General features: G+C 54.1%; 2 protein-coding genes across 6 annotated transcripts; one reads left to right on the forward strand and one right to left on the reverse strand.

Moving 5' to 3' along the window:
* Positions 1-423: 423 nt before the first annotated feature.
* On the forward strand, positions 424-3,299 carry HIRIP3 (HIRA interacting protein 3). The gene is made up of 7 exons (XM_012104364.5): positions 424-500; positions 578-698; positions 821-935; positions 1,388-2,358; positions 2,460-2,628; positions 2,712-2,810; positions 2,897-3,299. Exons 1-7 carry the CDS (start codon positions 436-438, stop codon positions 3,058-3,060), a joined length of 1,704 nt encoding a protein of 567 aa, XP_011959754.3. The 5' UTR covers positions 424-435; the 3' UTR covers positions 3,061-3,299.
* A 725-nt stretch (positions 3,300-4,024) lies between these two features.
* TAOK2 (TAO kinase 2) lies at positions 4,025-21,949 on the reverse strand. Of its 5 annotated transcripts, none has more exons than XM_027962038.2 (19): positions 21,179-21,949; positions 18,041-18,207; positions 17,787-17,858; positions 17,588-17,689; positions 17,044-17,089; positions 16,817-16,913; positions 16,558-16,671; positions 16,360-16,451; positions 14,264-14,357; positions 14,082-14,163; positions 13,141-13,308; positions 12,705-12,965; positions 12,410-12,571; positions 10,608-10,973; positions 10,319-10,522; positions 9,757-9,996; positions 6,467-6,679; positions 5,347-5,529; positions 4,025-5,263 (listed from the first exon to the last, which is right to left on the reverse strand). In XM_027962038.2, the coding sequence occupies exons 2-19, from the start codon at positions 18,170-18,172 to the stop codon at positions 4,742-4,744; spliced, it is 3,150 nt and encodes a 1,049-aa protein (XP_027817839.1). In that variant the 5' UTR covers positions 18,173-18,207; positions 21,179-21,949; the 3' UTR covers positions 4,025-4,741. The 5 variants fall into 5 exon arrangements, with proteins under 5 accessions (XP_027817839.1, XP_042095992.1, XP_027817840.1 ...); XM_042240058.2 differs by lacking the exon at positions 4,025-5,263 and adding an exon at positions 5,666-5,773 and having other exon boundaries at positions 5,416-5,529; XM_027962039.3 differs by lacking the exons at positions 4,025-5,263; positions 5,347-5,529 and adding an exon at positions 5,551-5,773.
* Positions 21,950-22,356: the final 407 nt, after the last annotated feature.

Below are 22,356 nucleotides of genomic sequence, written 5' to 3' on the forward strand. Positions count from 1 at the left end.
TTCGAAATGTGCTTAGCGATTTGAAGTGACAAGAAGACATTCCCCCCTGAGATTCCTAGTCTTCAGGCGAGGACGCCCTTTTCCGTCTGCCTTTCAAAGTCACAGAGGCCTAGTTGTTGCCCGCGACCACGAACGGAGGCAGCGTCGCGATTTGATTGCGTTACACTCAAAGGTGTAGCCGGCTCCGAATAGGTTTCTAACGAGAACTTTAAAAAGCGATTCCTCCTAAGAAAAGGGAGGAGCCACGAGACCCTACAACTGCCCGGCAAAATCAAGTTTTGTCTGGCAAATTCGGCCCAAGCGGCGCGCCACCAACCCGCGACTGTCTCCTGCCTCTCGGCGTCACGGCACTGCGCGTGCGCAACCTCCTGTCAAACGCACGGACGGATGCCGGGAAGAAAAAAGGCGGGAGCCGCCAATATCAGGTGGAGCAAAATGGCGCGGGAGAATGAGATGCAGGAGTTCACCCGTAGCTTCTTCCAAGGCCACCCGGACCTCAGGTGCACCGGAGGTTGGAGTTGGGGTTGGAAAGGGCAGGGGCGGGACAAGGACTCCGTCTTGACACGTGTTTCCGCAGCACGCTTACGCACTCCATCGTGCGGCGGCGATTCTTGGCTCACGCGGGCCGCGACCACCTGGAACCTGAGGAGAAGCAGGCACTGAAGCGGCTGGTGGAGGAGGAGCTGCTGAAGATGCAGGTGTGGGAGTGACCCTGGGCCACCGCGGGCGGGGGTGGTGGCCAAGGAGGAGGGGCCTAAGAGGGGTGCGGCAGAACCCTTCCTTGGTATAGATAGGTTTGGCTCTCTTGACACACACACAGGTGGATGAAGCGAGTGCGAAAGAAGAGAGGCTTCGCGTTGGCAAAAAGGCGAAGAGGTCTTCCGCCCCTTGCCGTGACCCAGAGAGAAAAAGGTTCCGTTTCAATTCAGAGTCAGGTTAGTGCCTTTTGCATAGTTGGTTCATTCAAAAAAGTATTTACTGGACATGTTATGTTTCCCGCGTAGCTCAGTCGGTAAAAAATCCGCCTGCAATGCTGGAGACCTGGGTTCAGTTCCTGGGTCGGGAAGAACCCTTGGAGAAGGAAATGGCAACCCACTCCAGTATTCTTGCTTGGAAAATCCCATGGACAGAGGAGCGTAGCAGGCTACAGTCCATAGGTCCCAAGAGTGGGACACGACTTGGCGCCTTTTTTTTTTTTTTTCGTCCCAAGAACTTAGATGAGGGCGCGTGGCCCAGGAGTCAAGAACCAGAAACACGGTAAACCGAGAGCCTTTTCCTACTGGCCTTTCGTCCATCCGTCAAAGCAGGATTCGAGGCAACTTGTCCCAAGTGGAGAGGGAAGGGACAGGAGGAACCGTCCCAACCTTCTCTTTTCTCCACTTTTCAGAGCCCAGCTCTGCAGCCCCCAGTCCAGACCGCCTCAGCCCCTCAGCAAAGAATGGGATGGCAGCAGATGTCACTCCAACCAAGGATGAGAGTCCAAATCAGGCCTCAAAGAAAGCAACTGAGAGCAGTGATGAGGAACAGCAGAGGGACCTGAATGCAAAGATCAGATTAGAGAAGGAGGTGGTGAAGGAGAGCAGTGAGGAGGAGGAAGAGGGCTCTGCCAGAAAGAGAAAGGTCTGGAAAGAAGAGAGCAGTGAGGAGGAGGAAAAGGAGTCCAAGGGCAGGACTAGGAAGAAGCCTGGGACAAAGACCAAGCAGGCACCAGGCAAGGCCTCAGGCAGTAGGAAGCAGGCTAGGGAGGAGAGTGAGGACAGCGAGGAGGAACCTGCCCAGGGGCCGGGAAAGAAAGGCGCTAAGAGCCACCAGGAAAGTGCAAAGGAGAGTGAGGAGGAGACCCTAACCAAGAAGAAAGAGAACAGAGAAGAAGAAGAGGACTGGAAACCCACAGCCCAGAGCAGTGGAGGGAAAAGATCAGTTCGGGAGGAGAGGAGCTGTAAGCAGAAAAGCAGGGCAGCAGGACTGCTGGGAGACCAGGGGGAGAGAGAGGAACAGAAGGAAAAAGCCGCAGCAAGCAGTGGTGATAGCAGTGAGGAAGATGAAGAGCCCCTAGTACAGAGGAAGCGCAAAGACAGGACCCAGGGAAAGGGTGGGAAAAGGCAGAGTGGAAGCAGCAAGGAGGATGGAGAAGACAGCCCGAGGAAGGTGAAACGAACTACTGGCAAGACAGCCAAAGAGGGCAGCATCAGTGGTGAGGCAAGCGACTCGGAGAAGGAAGTGAGTAATAGCGAGGCAGAGGGGAGCCCCAAGAAGGAGAGGAAGAACCGCTCTTCCAAGAAGAGCTCCAAGAAAGGCAGGACACGAAGTTCCTCCTCCTCTTCCATAGATGGCAGTCCAGAACGTAAAGGCAGGAAGGTGAGGGTTGAAGATGGAGTGGGAGGCCACCCTCAGGGAAGAGGGAGATCCTGACTCCAGCCCAGAAGGCTTGGCCTTCAGCTGCTGTCTTCCATTGCCAGGCTGGCTCTGGTCGCTCTGATGAGGACCACCCCGCTGTGAGGAGGCTCAAGCGCTACATCCGGGCCTGTGGCGCCCATCGAAACTACAAGAAGCTGCTGGGTTCCTGCCGCTCACACAAGGAACGCCTGAGTGTTCTCCGGGCGGAGCTGGAAGCCCTGGGCATGAAGGGTGAGGCTGGCTGTGCCCTGGAGGCTGCAGAGAGAGGGACTTGGCTGCTGGGGAGGGAGGATCATGAGCTGCTTCTGCTCCAGGTAACCCTTCCTTAGAGAAGTGTCGGGCTCTGAAGGAGCAGCGGGAAGAGGCAGCCGAGGTGGCCTCTTTGGACATTAACAACATTATCAGCAATTCAGGTAAGGGGCTTCCTTCCACTCCCCAGCAGCGGGTGGGACGCAGACTTTGACCAACAACTCCTCTGCTGCTTTCTCCTGCCCTGTAGACAGGCCACGCAGACGCACAGCCTGGAACCCTTCAGGAGAAGCAGCCCCACCAGGGGAGCTATACTGCAGGACCCTGGACTCAGACGAAGAGCGGCCCCGCCCCCCGCCCCCAGACTGGTCACGTCTGCGGGGCATCATCAGCAGTGATGGCGAGAGCAACTGAGCTCCCCCAACCCCAGGAGGGACTTTCCTCTGGTAGAAAGTGTATACAGCATTCTTCTCACCACAGCCCCCACCTCTGCCTACAGAGCAGAAGCATCTTTCTTTAGAGGACCCACAGCCCCCACGGACACAACCTGTTGGGATTCTACTTCTCAGCTGCACATTCTCAATTTAAGGTGTTTACAGGGATTTATTTTTAAAAAGACTCAATAAAGGAGTGTTTGAATCACCTTGTCAAAACTGGTCCCCACTCTTAACCCCTGTCCAGGGAGCTGAGAAGCAGCCATTGTCCCCTTGGTCTGATTCCCTTTTTCTGATTTTCCGAAAGAAGTCCCAGCCTCCAGACCCTGCCATCAAGTCTTGACTCGAGGAGAGTGTGACTCCTTCCTCCAGCCTGATCAGTGGGCCCCTCTGACCACCCTGCTTTTTAGCTGTCTTGATAACCTAATGCCTTGCCGGGAGAAGGATCTGAATAACTGGCCTTAAGAAGAATGTGAAACAAGAATGAAAGGACTGGGGAACAGCTGTTGTTTATGTCTTTCTTCTCCCTCCTGGAAACAGCCACTTAGTTCATGGGCTGACTCTTCCAGTCTTTAAAGGGGTGGGTACAAGATCTAAACCTGACCAATTGGAGCACTCGAGGCCTCTGGCTACAGATCAAACCAATGGAGTCACTTCAGGACTGCTGGAATTCTTACTGTTGAGGTTGTTAGTAAGCTGTAAGCCTGGAGCTGCCAGGGGCTTGTGGGTGAGGTGAACTTTCTGAAAATCTGAAGCCAAAGCAAAGGGAAGTAGAGGTCCAGGGACTGATGGCTTCCTCTGAAGATCTAGATTCAGTCATGTCCAAAGTCAATGAAGTCACTGAAATTTTTAGTTACACAGCCCAGTGAGTTCAAGTAACACTATCACCTGCCACTGAACACTCCTTCACACACATTAAGACAGAAAAGGTGAGAGTCCTGGGATCTGTCAGAATAACCAACAGTTTATTAAAAGCTTGCTGTAGGGCTCTGTGCCAGCCCCATAGCTGGGAGGGGCTCTCATGACTGCCCCCAGGCCTGGGAGCAGCCCCTTCCAAGGTTTTTATCTTGTTCACTTGCCCCAGCTCTGATCTCAATAAAAAAAAAAAAGATAAAAGGACAAGACGGCACAGGACGTCAGACAGCAACGGGGGAATGGAGAGACCCAGGCATCCTGACCCCAAGACCCCATCCTGATCTCCTTTCAGGAAGGCCTTTTCCTCCCGTTCTTCCCTCCCAGGCCCCAGACCTGCTCTGCCACATCCCAAGTCTGGGGGCCTGGCGTCCCCAGTCCATGGCCCCATTCCAGGGGGTAGTATAGTTCTCTTTATATAATATATCTAGACCCACCCTTCCCCCTCCCCCAGGGGACTAGATAAATATTTGACACGCATATCTCCCTCCTTTCCCGAGGCCGTGATGGAGAGAAACCCTGGCACCATGGTGGGGAGGCAAGGGCTCCCGGCCAGCCTTGAGGCACCTATGCCCAAGCTGGCCTTGGGCCGCTGGCCAGCCCAAGAAGCTCATGAGATGAGGTCTGAGGGGAGGAGCTGGAGCCAACATCCTATCCCCTACCCTTGGGTGGACCTCAGGCTTACAGCCCTCCAGGACCAGGCTCCACCCACCCCTGCCTCATTCATCTGCTCATATCCACCTTGTACTTCAGGAATAGAAGTGGGAGGAACCATTGAGGATGTGGGAAGCGACACTGGTGCTGCGGCTCAGAGGCCCAGGCACTGCAGCAGCAGGTGGGCCCACACTGTCACTGCCACTGCCCCCTGAGGCTGCTCGCCGCAGGGGCTGGGGGCTGTTTCTTAGCAGCAGCAGGGCTCCACCACGGGGTGTGCCACTCTGTGCCGGGGGCCCCAGCCAGTTTGGGGGACCCGGGGGAGCCAAGAGAGCAGGCTGACGCCAGGCCGGGGGTGGCATGCCTGGTGGAGGAGGGCCATGGCTCCAGTGTGCCCCTGAACGAGGAACCGGCCGGGAGGGCCAGGCGGGGGCAGGGGGTGGAGCAGGATAGCCCTGGGCAGCAGCCTCAGCTGGGATGCCCCCGAGAGCCATACTGGAGAAGCCCAGCCTCATGCTCTCTGCATCGAAAGCCTCAATCTCACGGGCCTGCCGCTCAAGCAAACTCCGGATTCGCTCAGAGCGCCCTGTCTGCAGGGCCAGCAGCTCCTCTTCCACCTGGGGTACCCAGAAGAGAGGTTAAGAGGATCCAGGATGGGGGCTGCCCTCCCCAGCCCATCCTGGAAGCCCAGCCCTCTCACCCGCTGCTCCAGCAGGGCCCGCCTCAGGGCTACTCTCTGCTCCAGCTCCCGCAACTCCCGTTCATGCTGACTCTCCGTGCGGATCTTGATCTTGCTCTGGTAAGCATTGAGCAGCTCCAGCTCTTGTTGCAGCTGCTGCCGAAGGGCCTGGAACTCTGCTTCCTGGGTTTCATCAAGCCGCAGCTAGAGATCAGGAAGAACAAATTTTAAGGGCCTCCTCCCCGACCCCCACAATCCTCCCCTGCCCCAGTAGGCCTGGGCCCTAAGGTTTCAAGAAGCACCAAGTCTCAATATCTATCAGAATGAAAGGTCATCATACCCTGTGACACAGCAATTACACTTCCAGGAATTTATCCCCCACGTATACTTGCACATGTGCTCGAAGATGTTCACTGAAGCGTTGTAATAGCAAAATACTGGAAACAACCTAAACGTCCACCAATAAGGGATGGGTTAAATAAATCATGGTACATCCATACCATGGGAAATTCTATGCTCTTAAAAAAATGAGACATGTACTGACATGGAAAGATGTCCAGGAAATATTCGGTGGAAAAAGAAGTTAAAAGGACAGTTTGCAAAGTGATTCCATTTTGGTTTAAGTCTTTAATATAATTTCCAAATATGCATAGGAAAAAAAATCTAATACAATTCATTTTTAACAATTACCTCTGAGAGGTGGGATTAGGTGAGGGAATGGCAAATGAATAAGGACACTTTCACTTTTTATACTGTTTTACTTTAAGTGGCCCATTCCTGTGTCATGTGATCACTAACATCAACCTTCAAAACCCTCCAACTGGCCTGAAGGCCACACTCATTTTGATTTGCTCCCTATTCACACATTAAACTAACTCAGGCCCAGGAAAAAAGTACAGCCATTCTTTCCTTGGTGGTTCTCGGTGGAGTAGGCAGGCTGGCTTTGTCAAGACCTTAAGAAAATATTTAAAGGGAAATAAGAAAACTGTTGCAGAGAATCCCAACAGTGGGAAGAGTATCTGAGTTTCCCAAGAACAAAAAGCCCGCTCTCTCTACACTTCCCACTTCCAGTGTTCACAGCTAAGCTGGAAATATCAAGGCCAACCTCCACCACGCTCCCTCCCTGGACCCCAGGCCTCACCGCCTGTGAGCTGAGCATCTCTGAGATGGACTGGTCGTACTGCTCAGCTAGGATTGCCAGCTTGCGGGTCTGTTCTTCCTTGAGCCGCTTAAGGAGGCTCTTGTGCTGAGCTTTGGGCGTGGTCTCCAGCAAATGGGCCCGCAGAGCCTTGTACTGCCGAGTCTGGATCTTACACGTCTCCTGGAACTGCTTCTTGATCTGCAGCTCCTTAGACTGTGCAGTGGACGGACCAAAGGGAGATGGGAGCAGGGGGAAGGAGGAGGAACAACCGGGGAGAGGGGGAGAAGAAAGAGAGGAGGAGAGGAGACAGCAGCAGAGACAGGGAGAGGGAGAGAAACAGAAAACATGTTAGACAGAGGGGGCGGGGGAGCTGTATACAGACAGGCACGGAGAGATGGGGTTGTGTGGAGAGATCAAGAAGATGCTCAGTGGGCAAGAGGCGCAAAGAGAACAAGACAGCTTCCAAGAGCATGCTCAGAGTTGGGTGGACAACTCACAAGAAACAGCAGGAGAGTTCATGAAAGGGAACTGAGAATCTTTCAAGTACTGAGTACACACAAGGAAGTTTTGACCATGCAGAGGAGGAAGAAAATATGACCTAGGACAGATGCCTGTGAGCAGATACAGAATATACACGAGTGAGAAAACCAAGTCACTCAACAGACCCATGGAAGACAGCAACAAAGCTGAGGAGACAGAGGAAGTTCCAGGTTCATCAGCTCAGGGTGGGAGGGAGGGAAGAATGATAAGCACCAAGCCAAGAAATGGGTAAGAAAGGGTGGCCCCATTTCGGGTCACACAAGGGAAAGGGGCAAAGGCGGTGGCCAGAAAGGGCCTGACAAGTTCAACAGGCCAGCAGCTGCCACCCTGACCAGACCTCCACACTCCAGCCCACACTTTGTGCACTCAGCTCCCACTCCAAGCCCACAACCAATCCCATTTCCATGGCCCCCACACTTTTGGGCCCCCAAACTCACCACCCCCTACTGGGGATGGTTTGCAGTCCCATCCCCCAGCCCTGATGCCAGGAGAGAAACTCAGCTCCCAGACAGAAGGGAACCACACAGGGAGTGGGTTGGGAGAAAAGGCAGTGAACGAGGACGAAAAGGACCCAGGACCTGAGCACTCTCTGGGAGGAATCCACATACAGGGGAACCGTGGGACCAAGCAGCTCAACAGGGGCCCAGCCCTGCCGAGCTGGTAGTGGTCATGGTGCAATGAAGCTATGAAGGTAGAAAAGATGAGGCTGAGGAGTGAAAGGGGTTGAGATAACGTAGATGGGGTGAAAAGGTCATGGAACTGGGGGCCAAGGGTCCAGACTGGGGGCATACCGGGGAGGCTAGGCGGCAGGACAAAGCAGACAGAGGCAGCCTGGGCCAAAAGTACAGTTCCGCTCAGATATTTTATTTGTGTTTGTCTTTTTCTTCTTTTTTTTTTTGGTGGGGGAAAGGGGACAGGTTGGAAGGGAGACAGAAAAACAAAATCAAAGAGAGAGAAAAAAAAAAAACATGACTCTTCCCACCCATTGCCACCCCTGGCCCCAGGCCTGAGTCGATGAGGGTGAGGATGAGCACACACACAGCGGGAGAACAGCAATAATTTAGGGTGGGGAGGAGCATCAGGAGAACACAAAGCATCGTCTCCAGACTCCATGGCAGAGGAGGCTGCCTGTCTCGAGGCTGAAGGGCTGGGGGGTGAGGGGTGAGGTGTGGGGTGAATGGGAGGAGAGGGCAGGGAATGGAGAAACTTCACTGAGTAGTGGGAGATAAAGTGCTCAATGCTCTGGATTTGGGCTGGGGAGGAGCTGGAGTTGGTCACCTCCAGGGAGGTGGGGCCCGGGACTGGCGGGCTCGGGATCTCCGCCCAGCGAGCATCCCTGGCGGTGGCTGGTGGGAGGCAGGAGGGCCCAGCCGGCGCTGGCTGCGTGGAAGCAGCCGGGGGATACGGCTGGGCCGCTCACCCCGAAGCAGGCCCCAACTGGCCAGTGTGTGGACAGCCCAGGGGGGCAGGTGGGTGGCTAAACTTTGGCTGGCCCGGGCCAGGCGCCAGTTCCAGCCTTTGCACAGGGCCCAAAACCTGGCCAAAAGGGCTAGTGGGTGTCGGGCAGTGCGAGGATTACTCCGTCGGGGCCCAGGGACAGGAATACGGCTGCGGAAGCCATCCTTGTTGGTCTTGGGGTACAGTGCAAATAGGCCCCGGTCCCCCACGGCCCCGCAGCCCTGAAGGGCCCGGAAGACCATGGGTGACAGGCGCAGCAGAGCCCGCAACCAGAGTCGAGAAATGCCCCGGCGCATCCGGGGGCCCTGCTGTTGCACCCATTTGCCCCCTGCCGCCAGAGCTGCCAGAGGTAGAGCCAGGCCTGGCCAGGCGAGGAGCCAGGCAGCCCCAAGGCCCAGAGGGACGCCCAGGAGGCCTCGGCGCCAGCTCAGACTGAGGACGGCCCCCAGTGCAGTACCCTGAGCCAGGAGTAGGAACAGACTGGGGGGCAGGTGCAGAGCTGTACAAAGAAGTAGGTAGGAGGCCCCCAGGCCCACCAGCCCCACTTCAAGAGCCAGCAGGGCTGCCTGCAGGCCACCCCCACCCTGGGCCGCCAGCAATGGGAGCAGCAGTAGAAGTAGTAGGGGCAAGAGGCCTGAGGAGGACCCCACTGCAAAGGAGAGTCCAGCCAGGAGGCCATGGGACAGGAGTCCAGGGAGCTGGCTAGTAGTGCCTGGCCTCAAATGTGTTGGAGGGGGTTCCGGGGGGATGTCTGGTGAGGGGCAGCCATCTCCAGGATCTCTTGGGGTCCTAAATGGAGCCCCCTCCTCCTCTTCCTCCTCCTCCTCAGGGACTGGGGTCAGTGCAGGACCCTGGACCCAGTCAAGCTCAAACTCCTCACCCAAGAGGCTGCCATCCTCCTTCCCCCACAACCTCCATTCCACCGATGCCTCCTGGCCCACAATGCTCCTCTCCTGCAGTGCTGGGGATGGCACTCTGAGCTCCTCTGTCTCCTCCTCAGGTAGCCCCCAAACCTCATCAACTAAACTCTCATGGTTTTGTGGACTGGGGCTAGCGGTCCCTGACTCTTCCCCCAGTATCCTCTGCTCCTCTGGCTCCACGGCAGCCCCCCTCTTCCCCAGAACCCTCCTCTCGGGAACTGCTTCCTCCTCCTCTCCCAGCATCCTTTGGTCCGGGACTGCCTCCTGGCCAGGTGAGCGGGGCTGCTCCTCTCTAGGGGCGCCTGTGTTAGGTGGTCCCACAGCCCCAGGAACGGGGAGCGGGAGGCCCGGGGGACGCTGGCCTGCACGTACTTTGAGGCTCTTGGGCTGCTGGCGAACCTGGGCCGCGTGCTTCTGCCGCAACTCCTGCTCACGCCGCTTATTGTACTCCAGCTGGTTGCCCAGCTCCGTCTGGTGCTGCAGGCGGGTGAGCTCAGCCCGAGTGCGCTGCACAGCCTGTAGCTGCCGGAGCTCCAGCTCCCGCGTGGCCTCATGCTGCCGCAGCAGCAACGCACACTCCAAGTCCTTCTGTGTCTGTTTCTTGTTCAAGTCCTGAGGCAAAAGGGAGGCAGGGGCCAGAAAGCGGTTAGGACGCCTTGTGAGTGTCAAGGAAATAAGAGCCCCAGGACTTCTTGGCAAGGGAACTGACGGTGGGGAGATGAGGGGTATGGGTGAAAGGGAAAAGGGTGCCAAACTCCTGGCAGGCTGGGAACTCAAGTGTGGTCTGGTGGGCACAAGAAGTCAGAGAGATGCTAAAGAGAAGACAGCCCACAACATGAATGAGGGCAGAGAGGAAAGATGGTCCCAAGTGAGGCAGATTAAACAGGGCAGGAGCCTAGGACCTGGGAGGCGACAGGGGGAGGGGGAGGCCTACCTCTCGCAGCAGGTCCTGGTCTAAGCTGTGGCGCGCCAGCAGCATCTTGCGCTTGTACTGGCGACACTGCAGCTCAAAGTACTGGCGCTGCCGCCGCAGCAGCCCAGCCTCCTCCTCTGCCTGGCACTGCTGTAGCTGCTCCTTCTGCCGCAAAAGCCACTCAGCCTTCTCCCGCTTGGGGGTGCTGGGGTTCTCCTGGAGTTCCTAGGAAAGGGCAGTAGGAGAGCCAGGGGGTCAAGGCCTGCCTCACCCCCCACCAAGCCCACCCACAGCTCCGGTCCAAACTCACCTCCTTCAGCTGCTCCTTCCGCAGTTTGTAGGTTCGCTTCTGCGCCTCCAGCAGGGCGGCCAGCTCCTTCTTCTGCTGCCCAAGGATGTGCTGCTGGAACTTCCGCTCCTCAGCCTGAGCGGCTCGCGCCTCCTTCTCCCCGATGGCCTGGTGCCTCCGGGACAGCTTTTCGGCCTCAGCCCCAAAGCCAGCCCGCTGTGCCTCGAGCTCCCGCTGCAGCCGCGCACTGTGCTCCTCGCGCTCACCCCTCAGCCGTGACTCCAACGCCAGCAGCTGTTTCTGGTGCTGTCGTCGCATCCGCTTATAGCCACTCAGCTGCTCCCGCAGGGCTGAGTCCTGCTCATGCTCCTGAATCTGGCGGCTGACCTGGGGAGGGAGAAAGGATGAGGAGTGGGGCGCACCTCTGGCCCCGTGTCATTAACACATACACCGTCTTTGTGCTGTATGGGCAAGAACGTGAGGTTTCAATGCATGGGTTTAATTCTCATTTGGTACCTTCCTCACTTAACCTTTCTGAGCCTGCCACCTCCACTGGAGAATGGAGACATCATCTCCCTCATGGGTTGGTGTGACTGCATCAGACAAGAAAAGGGATTGAACATGGGACAATTCAGATTGATCCAAAAGAGTAAAAGAATCAAGACAGACCTGGGCCCAGATCCCCAGCTCTGCCACTTCCTAACCATGTGACTTCAAGAAAGTTAATGCTGCTAAGCCTCAGTTCTGTCACAAGAGACAATAACACCTCCTCATAGTGGGCTGTGGAGATTAAGTTCGCTACCTATGTAATAGTGTCTAGAATACTCTGAACTAGAAAGTGATTGTTCCTTCCCCTTCAACAAACACTGAAGACCCTTTACAGCCCAGGTATGGAGGCAGAATACAGACCATAGGATGCTGGATGACAAGAACACTGGATCTGGATGCCCTCATCTGAAGTTTGAACTCAGATCCCATTGTTCAAAGGCTATGTCAATGGCCCCAAACGAGTTCAGGTGGCCAAATCCCTAGAAGTCCCAGACCTCTCTCACAGTATCACAAAGCACCAAGCATCAGAGGGTCTTTAGAGTTATCCTAGCAGAACAACCAGTCATAAGGAGAGGCTAAAAGAACACAACAGACCAACCAATGGCCTCCAAGAGGACTGTCAACACAGCTAAACAAGAACGTAATCTAAAAGTCTACTAAAATTATAGACAAAAAATTCTATCTTAGGGAAACAGTTTTCCTATCAACTGAGGGGAAAAAACCCCCAAACGCCATGCCTTTATTTTAGGTGAGGACCAAGGTACTGGTTACAGAATTTGAGAACTACTAAACGGAGCCCTTCTGAGTCACAACTGTGTCATCTCTTAAATGGAATCATATCCTCACCCTCCCAGAAAAGCTGGAAGGATTAAATACAGGCAGGTGTGGGGGCCGGCAAGGCAATTACTGGTACAGGCAGATACCTATATACCATCTCTGCTCTCCAGGGGCACAGAATCCAGCAGACCTGTCACAATGCTGTTCAGGAGCACCAAAGCACAGAACGCAAAGCACCTGGCTGGCCAGGAGCCTGGGAAGACACACTAGGAGATGCTATTTAAGTCAAGTCACAAAGACAGGGTGAGAGTTGGGCAACATGACCAAAACAGTCTACTGAGAGAAGGGAGGTGAGGGGGGAGCATTTAGGTGAGACAGTCGAGGTAAGAAGGAAGTGACAGCAACAGAGTCTGGAATCTGGACTTAATCACACCCCACAGGGAGAAAGCCATTTCTGAACTTAAATAGTCTGGGGGACCTAGGATGGCTGTGCTTACCAGGGAGGCAGTACGGATGGTGGCAAAGTGGTCCCTGTTGCGGCAGTAGGCCCGTCGGCGGGCCGAAGAGGTGGTAGAGGAGGGAGCTGGGGCCGCAGGTGGCTGGAGAGGCCCTGGGGTGATCTCTGGCTGATAGGGGTCATCATAGAGGTTATCAGAGCCCTAGAGGAAGAGAAGGTGGAAGGAATGCCCGAGTCTCAGAGGTCAGAGGGTCCAGAGAGAATTCCCTGAAGACCCAGTCAGACCTGGAGTAGGGCCCTGTGGCTGTCAAGCCTACTCAGGCACAGTTGCATACCGGCAGCCGGTGGATGATGGAGCTGTGGGAGGTGACTGTGTGCTCTCCCTCCTGCATCATGGCCATCTCCCGGGCTTCAGGACCTTCTTCCTCCTCCTCCTCCTCTTCCTCCTCTTCTTCTTCCTCCTCATTATCAGAGGCATCTGCCAGGCTGTTGACTGAGCTGCTCTGGCTGGAGGCGCTGATGGACATGCTGGGCACTGAATGGCTACTCTCTAGACTGGTCAGTGTCCCGGCCCGGTGCATGTAGGGCTCTGCCTCCTGTGGACAGGACATGGGCTTGTTGGGCAGCGAAGGTGAAGGGCAAGGCAAGTGCACGTGGAGGTAGCACACGGAGACAGAGGGTATGAAGAGGGGTCGGGGAGCGGGACCAAGCAGCTGCTCAGAGGCAAGTACAACATGGTGGTGAAGATGGCAGCAGGGCACCCTGGGTCACCTCCTCCTCCTCTGGGGCCTCCGCGCCAGGGCCATTGGGCGCCTCCTGGAACAGGATCTTCTTCATCTTGCGGTACTGCAGGTTGTCCAGCTCCCGAACAGCATCCTTGGTCCTCTGGATAAGGTCCATGATGACTGTGGGTGGCCGCTCACGGAGCACAAAGCGGTGCTGGGGAAGAGAACACTGAGGCCTGCTGCCCGGCACCCCCACACCCCACCATCCCACGGATCCCGGCATTCCCTCCGGCCTGAGGCACTCCCCTGGGGCCCGTGCCCACCACAGCCTGATGCTGGCCTTGTCCCAAGCCCTCCTCCCACATTAATTTTTACCACCCAATCTCTACTCCCCAGACACTCTTGTTCCTCCAGGCATGGCTGACAGGCAAGAATAGCCAGAGACCTGGATTCTAGTCCAGGTTTTCAAAGTGTTCTGTGCCCCTGAACATGTCATGAGGCTTCTTTGGGCCTCACAAGGCATCCCACAGTTATAAAATAAGTGGATCAAACTAGACAGTTCCCAACTAGGGGTCCTAGGGCCCCCATGGATCTCTGAAGGAATGTGGGCCCCTCTACTTTTGATAACTTGAAAAACACCTAGGGAAATCCTACATTCACCCACAACAAGGTTACATAGGCTTTTGGCTTGAATTACATTAGATCAGTGTGGTAACCCTGGTTATCATATGCTGACCAGAAGCTCTGACTTGCAATTATATGTCTTGGATTAATGAAAGATGTGAAAACAAATTATTACTTAATAAAGGCAGTCTCCTAGACAAGCTCTTGCAAAACAGAGTCCACTGGGCACTGGGGATATGTGTGGGAATTCATAAATGAAGTTCTTGGTAGAGGAAGAATCAGGAATCACTACTTTCACTGAGGGGTTTCTGTGATTCCAACAAACTTCAGTTCTAGGAGAATGCTAGGTCAGTGAGCCCTCACCTTCAGAAGAACCTCTGAGGTTGGTCTGTCTTGAGGGATTTTCTGAAGGCAGGAGTCGACAAAATTCCGGAAGTACTCAGACCTAGAAGTCACAGGAGGGTAAGAATGGGGTGGAGAGGACATGAGTCAGGCAGCCTGACCCCTATGGCCTAAGCCCTGGGCCCAGAAACCCCAGTCCTCACCAGTGTCCTGACTGGAGCACGGGGGACTCGTTCTGTGCAATGTGGTATAAGGCACTCATCGCATTCATGTTAAACAGCGGTGGTTTCCGTTCCGCTACAGAGAAAGGTCAAGGGGGAGAAGGTGAGAGCTGGCAGGTGGGCAGAGGAGACTGAAATTAAAATCAGAAGACTCTGGTCCACACCCCCGCTCCCCGACCCTAAGCAATTCCCATAACCTCCATCAATTCCTTCCTCTCTTAAGATACAATATTCAGTCTTTCTGCTGCACATGGGTAGAACAGGTATCAGAGAAAACAACACATGCAAAAGCACCAACAAAGGCAGAGGGAAGCACATTCACTTGCCAGCCCAGCTAATATTTACCAGGTGCCCAATGAGAGCAAAAAACTTGCTTAGGTACTGGAAAAGATAAACAGACAGGCCTTGTCTTCAAGGAATCTCCAGTCTAACAGAGAAGGTTAAATGAGACTCAACAAATAACATCAAGTTCAAAGTGCTAGTAACTGGCCTAAGAACAAAACAGTAAATGGCTGGGAAGCCAGGCCTTTAAGTTGGCCCATTTGCAGTAGTTTCAGGGAAGCTTGTTTGGAAAAAGGAATAATGGAGGGAGGCCTTAGTTCAGAAGTTGCAAGCCAGAAGCCCCTTGCGGCCCAGACAAATGTTTTGTGTTGTTTTGGTTTGGGCCTTGACAATGATCTTTAAATTCTGACACTAGCAACGAAATAACCTAAATTTCCAGTTTCTTTTTTAAAAAATTAGATCTGGTGAAATGAAGCCTACATTCCTGCATAACAATGGGCTGGAGCTAAACAATAGCTGCCTGTTCTCCTGGGAACAGCAACCTCCAGTTTGCATTAGTCTCCTCCATACTGCTTCTCTGACACCAACTGAGTATCAGTTGCCACTTACAATCAAGATTGATGGTTTTTTTCTATAATAGAGAAACAGTTTTCTGTGCACATTTCTGTACCAAAAACTAGCAATAAAATGGATAGCTCTGGATTTTTCTTATACTGGCTTGCTTCACATACTTCCATCGCCTATCTGTTCACAGCCTTAAATGGTAAGTGTGTAGACAGAGGGAAAGGCAAGCCCAAATCTCCAACCTCAGGCCAAGGACAGGGTACAAAGGTAATTAACAGGAAATATTCACAGCACACTTAGGGGTGGAGCTTATAAAGGGGAAACCCAGCCTTTAGGGAGCAAGAGCCTTAAGCTTGGTGTAAGTAAGAACGGGGATGGCTTCAGTCTTGGAAGGCAACAGGGAGGCTCTGAGGAGAGAAAACAACAGCACATCTCTGATGTAAAAGAGAATGGAAGGAAGAAGAGACTGGCAGTGGGAAAGATCACGACAGGAAGTTCTTGGTAAGAGTAACTAAAAGCATCTCTTTCTTGGGCACCTATTTTGTGCCTGGTACAGTTGTTCCAACAGCACTGGCTGGCAGAAAAGAGAACCTCAACATGGCTTCAAGACCTCATGAACTCACTGAACCGAACTCTTTGGCCTTATCACTCACTGCTCTTTGCTACCAACTAAAGCTAGTCTCAGCTCCACAGGCCTGCTCCTCATTCTCTGTCTATAATGCTTTTCTCTACAAGCCTTCCAACAGTTACCTATTATTTGTTGTATGGTTCTGTTTAGACATCTCTGCTACAAGAAGACCTTCCTCAGCCTCTAACTAGGTCAAGTCCCTTGTTTTCTGGTTGTACTGTTCCTATATCATTTCCATTCAGCTTTTTTCACATAGAGAAAAAATGCCTACTTACCCCACTTGAATGTAAGTTCCAAGAAAGCAGGAACCTCATTCACTGCTATACCCTCAGAACCTACTAGCACAGTGCATGGTACTTAGTGAGCACTCAAAAAAAAAAGATTTAGAACTAGAGTAGTGGACAGGAAAAGATGAATGCTATGAAATCTTTTGGCCTAAGAAATGGCAGGGTTTGACAGCTGCTTGTACTGGGAATCAAGGGTCCTCAAAATGGACAGGTGCCTGAAAGCCTCAGAGGATGGGACAGTATAGGGATAAAGTAAGAAAAAGAGAAAGGAGTGGAGAGAAAAGAGGATAAAGGAGCAGAGAGACGAATGTCCTTACCCAGCTCGATGCAGGTTATGCCTAAGGACCAGACATCCACCTTGCCATCGTATTGTCCCTCATCCATCGCCAGGATCACTTCTGGAGCCATCCTGGGAGAATGGTCAGGAGAGAGAGGCTAATCACCCGCCCAGACCCTGCCAACTCTTGCTCCCAACATCCCGGGGGCTCTCTCCATTCACCACCACTCCCACTCACCAGTACGGGGTGCCCACGAAGGAGTTGGCAGGTGCCATGATGGATGCAGAGCCGAAGTCCCCCAGTTTCACCAAGCCTGGCTCTGACAGCAGGATGTTTCCAGCCTTCACATCCCTGCCGAAGGGAAAGCAAAGGGGTAAGACATGCATCTCAGGAAGGCTGGGCAGGGGCTTTGGCCAAGAAGACTACAGCCCAGCACAAGGAGGGGTGGTACGCAGAACACTAGCTCCCTCCCAGCCATCACCAGTGCTGCTTGTACCTATGAATCATGTTGTGGGAGTGCAGATAAGCCAGGCCCTGAAGGGCCCCGTGGGTCACAGCTGCAATCTCCACCTCCTGAAGGGGCTTCTTGTGCACTGGGGAGTAAGGGAAAACCATCAAAGGAGGGAGTCCAGGGTGGGGCTGAAACTACTTCCCCTTTACCCATCCCCTACAGCTTCTCTGCTCTTCTCCCTTTTCCCACTTGTTGGCCAAAGAATCACTTACCTTCCAGAAGGTCAGAAGCTGAACCCAGGCAATACTCCATCACCAGCTATGGAAGGGTCAAGGGTCAGAAATCAGCAGACCTGGCCACCCCTGGCCTAGCTCGCTCGGGGAGAGATCCAAAACAGAGGGGTTCCTTGCCTAGCCACTACTCAAGCAATGCCCCCCCGGGGTAATAACAGGGAGAAAGGACAACTGAGAAAACAAAAAGGTGGGGGAAGTCCCTGGAGTTAGGACCTCCTTTAGAAAGAGCCCAAGAGGTCACTACCAGCAGCAGCTGAATCCCAGCATTCAGTCTCCTGCTCCTCCAGCCCGTGTGCCCCACTTCAACTGCTAACAGGCTACGTCACTCTTCAGCCTCTCCTTCTGGATGCACAATATGATTTATGAGTTTGTTTGAGGACTAAAAAGGTTGGGAGAAATTTCCTCCCTCCCAAGATCTGCATGACAACACCCTGAACAGGGTCCACCTCGGAGACTAGACCAGAATAAGGACAGGCCTGAGTACTGGCAAAGATGATGAGGGCAGAGTCGGGGGCTAGCTCACCCAAGCTGTGTGCTCCCTCAGGTAACAGCCCCGGTACTGAATGGTATTGGGATGCCGAAGCTTCTGTAGGAACCGCACCTCCTTGATGATGTCCTGCCATTTCTGAGAGAAGGTAAGAAAGGGGAGGAGAGGTTTACTTAGTCTGTATCTTAAGACTGGGGTCCTCGGCATCCTACCCAGTCTGTCAAGCTCAACCTACCTCATTTGACTGCTTTCCACTGTAGGACATCTTCTTGATGGCCACCACCTCACTATTCCGGACATCCCGGGCCTGAGGACCAGACCAGAAGGTAGTGAAGGTCCCCAGAAAGCACTGGGCAGCAAGAAGACTTGCTGGCCCAGTAGGAGAGGGCAGGAAAGGCTGGTGTGGTGGAGGAGAGGAGCATACAGGGCTGTCTGGAGGTCCACAGTGGGGAGACAGTCCCTACCCCACCCTCCCAAGCTTTAACTCACAAAGTACACAGCTCCAAAACTGCCATGGCCAATCTCGCGGAGGTCAGAAAAGAGCTTTTCTGGGTCATCCTTGAAGAAAAGCTCAGCCACATCGGGGTCCTTCAGGCTTCCGGCCCGGCCCCCAGCTGGCATGGTGGCCCCTGGGGGCCCTGAGAGTGGGGCTTGACCTGGTGAAGAGAAGGGACCCTTAGAACAAAGACCGGGCCCTCAGAGAGAGAAAGGAGCCAGCCCCTCAAGTTTCTGTTTTCTCCCCTAGTTCCGACAAGGGGGAGGCACCACTAAGGAAGGGAGGGGGAGATTAGGAACAACATCAAAGCTCCAAAAAAAAAAATAATAATAATGAAGTTGCCCTGGCAACCAGAGTACGGGGGGCTGGGTCCCTGGAGTCCCTAAAACTGAAGGAAGACTGGGAGTTCAGCATCCTCACCAACACCCTCAGCCCTCAACAAGTTTCATTTCCCCATAACTCCTAAATCTCCCCTCAAGAATAAAGATTCTGCCTCCCAGCTAGAGCCCCATGTCCCCAAAGTGTCCTGTCCCACAAGTCCCATGCCCCAAATATTTCCAGGCACCTTCCCATTCCCCTTGGCGTGGAGGCCCCCTCCTCCCTCAACCTCTCACACTCTGGAAGAGAGCAGGAAACAGCCAGGCCGGAGGCAGTGGAAATCCGGCCATTGTTACAAGTGGGTACTGGCCCAGAGGGGCCAGGAGGCTTGCTCTCAAAAAGGGCCAGGGATGCTGTGGCAGGCAGGAGATCCAGAATGGGAGGACAGAGAGAAATGGCATCTGGCTCTGTGGGCTTGCAATCTAGATTACCTTACTTGTCCAGTCCAATGGCATACCCATCACACATGTACAGGACACTGGTGGCACAAAGAACATGTACTGAGCGTGTGTAGTAAGCACCTTCTGTGCATTATGTCATTCAATCCTCACCACAACCTTATGAGGTGTTACTATTACCCCTATCTACTTTAACAGCCCTATACAACAAGAAGGGAAGGATCGTTATCACCATTTCACAGATGAGATTGCTGAGGCACAGAAAGGAAGGACTTCTCCAAGGCCAGCGAACAGGCTCTTCTCCTCTCCAGTCAAAAACTCACCCCAAGCTCAGCTCCCTCCTGCAGGAAGCCTCCCCTGACTACCTCAGCTCTTGGGGAGAGCTTCTAGAGCCCACAGTCAGAAAAATATTGAAAACTCCAGCAATACACATCAGTCAAGACCCCCCACCCCCCAGGGGATTCCAGGCCAGGTGCCTGGATAAGCACTTGTTGGAATTTAGGGACAAAGGAGTTTTCAGTGGCACTGGGCTCCCAGGGCAGAGTCCTAGCTCCTTGAAAGCTCCTAACAATCGAACATGCAATTATATCCTGTTGAGCATTGTTTCCTGTTGTGTTGTTCATTTTGTCTCCTCAGCCCAACTGGAAGCTGGAGGGCAAGAAGTAAGTGCGCCTCTCTGGTGGGCCCCCAGGGTGCAGAGGGCTCAGAATAGCCTGGGAGATTGATTGACTGCCCTCAGCCCAGCCCCAAGCAGCTCCCAGGCCCTGTTCTCCATTCTCCTGCCAGCAACCCTGCCAAGCACCCCTCACCCCCACCACACACCCACACACAAAGGCAGGTGCTCACAACTTGCCAAAGGAATGTTCTTGACCTCTTTACCAGCACCCAGCCAAGAATGCCAACCAAGGACCCCAGGTCACATATAAGAAATGCCAACAAACACCACAAGGGGCCTCTTCCTCAAATTACAAACATCTGAGTGATTACCAAGGTCTGTGCTAAATCATAACTACCTTCTAAAATGGACAATGTTACCTCCACGCTATAGACAAGGAAACCCAAGCCTGCCCACCCTAAGCTACACTACCAATGCATTTCATCCACAGTGGACAGCAACAGGGCTTTGAGTAAGTTCCTTAACACTTGGTCTTCTCTTCAGTAAAATGGATTAGTGTAGAGCTGTTGTGAAATTTTAAATGAGATCTCATACTTAGGAACATTATGCAGACACTCAGCATATGGATTTTTCCTTCCCTGCCTCCAGAGTCATCACCACAAGGCTTAAATACTTTGGGGATCATTCTGCCCCCTGGCAGCTTGGCTTTAACTGTTAAGAGACATCACTATCATTTGTCAGAAGACACAGCCCTCTTAGGAACCCAGGCCAAAGACGGGGATCAGGGTAAAGATGAAGGTCACAGTAGAGACAGAAATCCATGAGGCAGAAGGCAGGAGCCAGAGCCTCCCATCAGGAAAGGTTCTGAGAACATCCCTCCTAAAAAGGAAGCTCTCCTCCCTCCCATTCTTCAATCTCACCCCAACCCATTCTACTCTGGACCCCTGGCTAAACCTAGGAATAGAAGAAAAGAGATGACAAGAGACAGGTATGGAACAGGGGCAAGACTTGATCAAGGACCTGAGTTCAAATTCTGATTCTGCCACTGTGTGACCTTGGGCAACCTCTCTGGGCCTCAGTATGCTCAACTGTAAAATGGGAAGACAGCAATAAAACAGCCCCCCACCACATGAATGGGAGGAGAGATCACATGACAGCATGGACCTAAAGCACTTTGTAAACGATAAACCTTCTGACAAATGAGATTACTTACACCATCATAGCAAGAGGTTGGAAGGTAACAATAGGTGAGGGGAAATACTGCCAAGAACCCCCAAACACAAATGTACACATACACTTCCTCGAAAGGACAAGAAACCCAACCAGACCAAGCCTGAAGAACAGATAAGCAGGCCGACCACGGGGAGCGGAGGTCTGGGAATTAACACCTCAAAGGAAAGAGAGTTACAATCACGAAGGAGTAACTGTGAGGGGCAAAGTGAACGGGGAGATGACCAGAAGGGTGCAAATCCTTCTGATTAGCTCAAGGACTGTAGGGCGTGACCCCAGGTGACATGACAGACCCCGTCATCTGAGGTCCTCCATCAACTAGATATAAGGAGGGGAAGAGGAAGGGGAAGAAGGTGGCAGCAGAAGGCAAGACTAGCCAGAGGCTGACCACTGGCTCAGCTGGCTTCCCCATCCTGAGCAGAAAGTCTATCCAGGCCCAGCTTTCCAGAAAGCAACCTTTCTTCTCAAGCTAGACACAGGGACCCGCGCCCCTGCACCCCGTGTCTCACCTGGTAGGGGTCACTGTGATGCCCCAGCGCTTCCGCTTCCTCCTGGGGTCCTCCAGCGGCTCTGCCAAGCAGGGAGAGGGGCAAGGAGACCTTTCCCCTCGCCACCTCTTCCTCGGCTTTCGCTCTTCCTGAGGGGCGGGCCCGGGAAGCCTCCCCTGGAGGGGAGGGGGTGACAACCTGGTCTGACCTCGCGGTCCAGTCCTCCTCCTCCTCGAGGGCGACAGTTGCTGAATCCCGGATTTCTGATTGTGGGGTCTGAACCCCAGATATGTGAACGGGGGGAGGCTGAATCTGATATTTGAATTCTTGGGGAATGAACCCCGGACACTGGTGTGCACGGGGTGCTGAACCCCAGATTTTTGAAATCCTATGAAACAGAGCCCCAGGTTTAGAGAGGTTGGGACCCGAGTCCCAGATATCTGGAATCTCAGGGGCTGATACCCGGATATCTGAGAAGCGTGGGGTCAAGCCCGGAAATTCGGGACCAGGGGACTGAGCCCCAGGTCTTCGGCCACCGACAGGGGGCCTACCCGAGGACGTCCGACCGCACGGCCCCTCTCACGCCGGGGTCCGAGGGTGACAGCCCCCACTCCCGCCCCAGCCCCCTCCCTTTCCCCTTCTCTCTCCCGAGGATAGCTGAAAGATTGTAGCGAAGGGCGGTCCTCGTGCCCTCTCTCCCTCTCTTCTCAGTCTCAGCCTCTCTCCGCACCACAGCCCTGGTCTCGTCCCGGTCTCCCTCTCCCTCTTCCTCCCAATTCCAAGATGGAGACCGGGCGGGAGCGCGCAAGCGCGGTAAGGACGCCGGGCCAAGGGGGCGGGGCCCCAAAGGAAACAGCCCCGCCCCTCTCCCCTCACTGCTGCTGCCAGAGAGCTGGGCAGCAGCCCAGCCAGAGTGCGCGCGCGCCCCGCCACGCGGACCCTGGGTGGGAGGAGGCGGGGAGAAGGGTTAGTCTTAGAGGGAGGAGCCCAACGCGCTGTCCGACAACTGGTGGTGGAAAGGGATGCGGCGCATGCGTTCGCCCCGCCTTTGCGCGGAACCCGAGCTTGTTGCTAGGGGAAGCTTTGAGGGGGCACGGGTGGAAGGAAATGAGAAGCCGTGATCTGCGCCTGCGTGCAGGGTAGAGGTTGGGAGGGGTAAGGGAAGACTGCCGCTGGGCGCGGGAAAGGCGGGAAAACGG

Source organism: Ovis aries, chromosome 24 (genome assembly GCF_016772045.2).
Source record: "Ovis aries strain OAR_USU_Benz2616 breed Rambouillet chromosome 24, ARS-UI_Ramb_v3.0, whole genome shotgun sequence".
Classification (NCBI taxonomy): domain Eukaryota; kingdom Metazoa; phylum Chordata; class Mammalia; order Artiodactyla; family Bovidae; genus Ovis; species Ovis aries.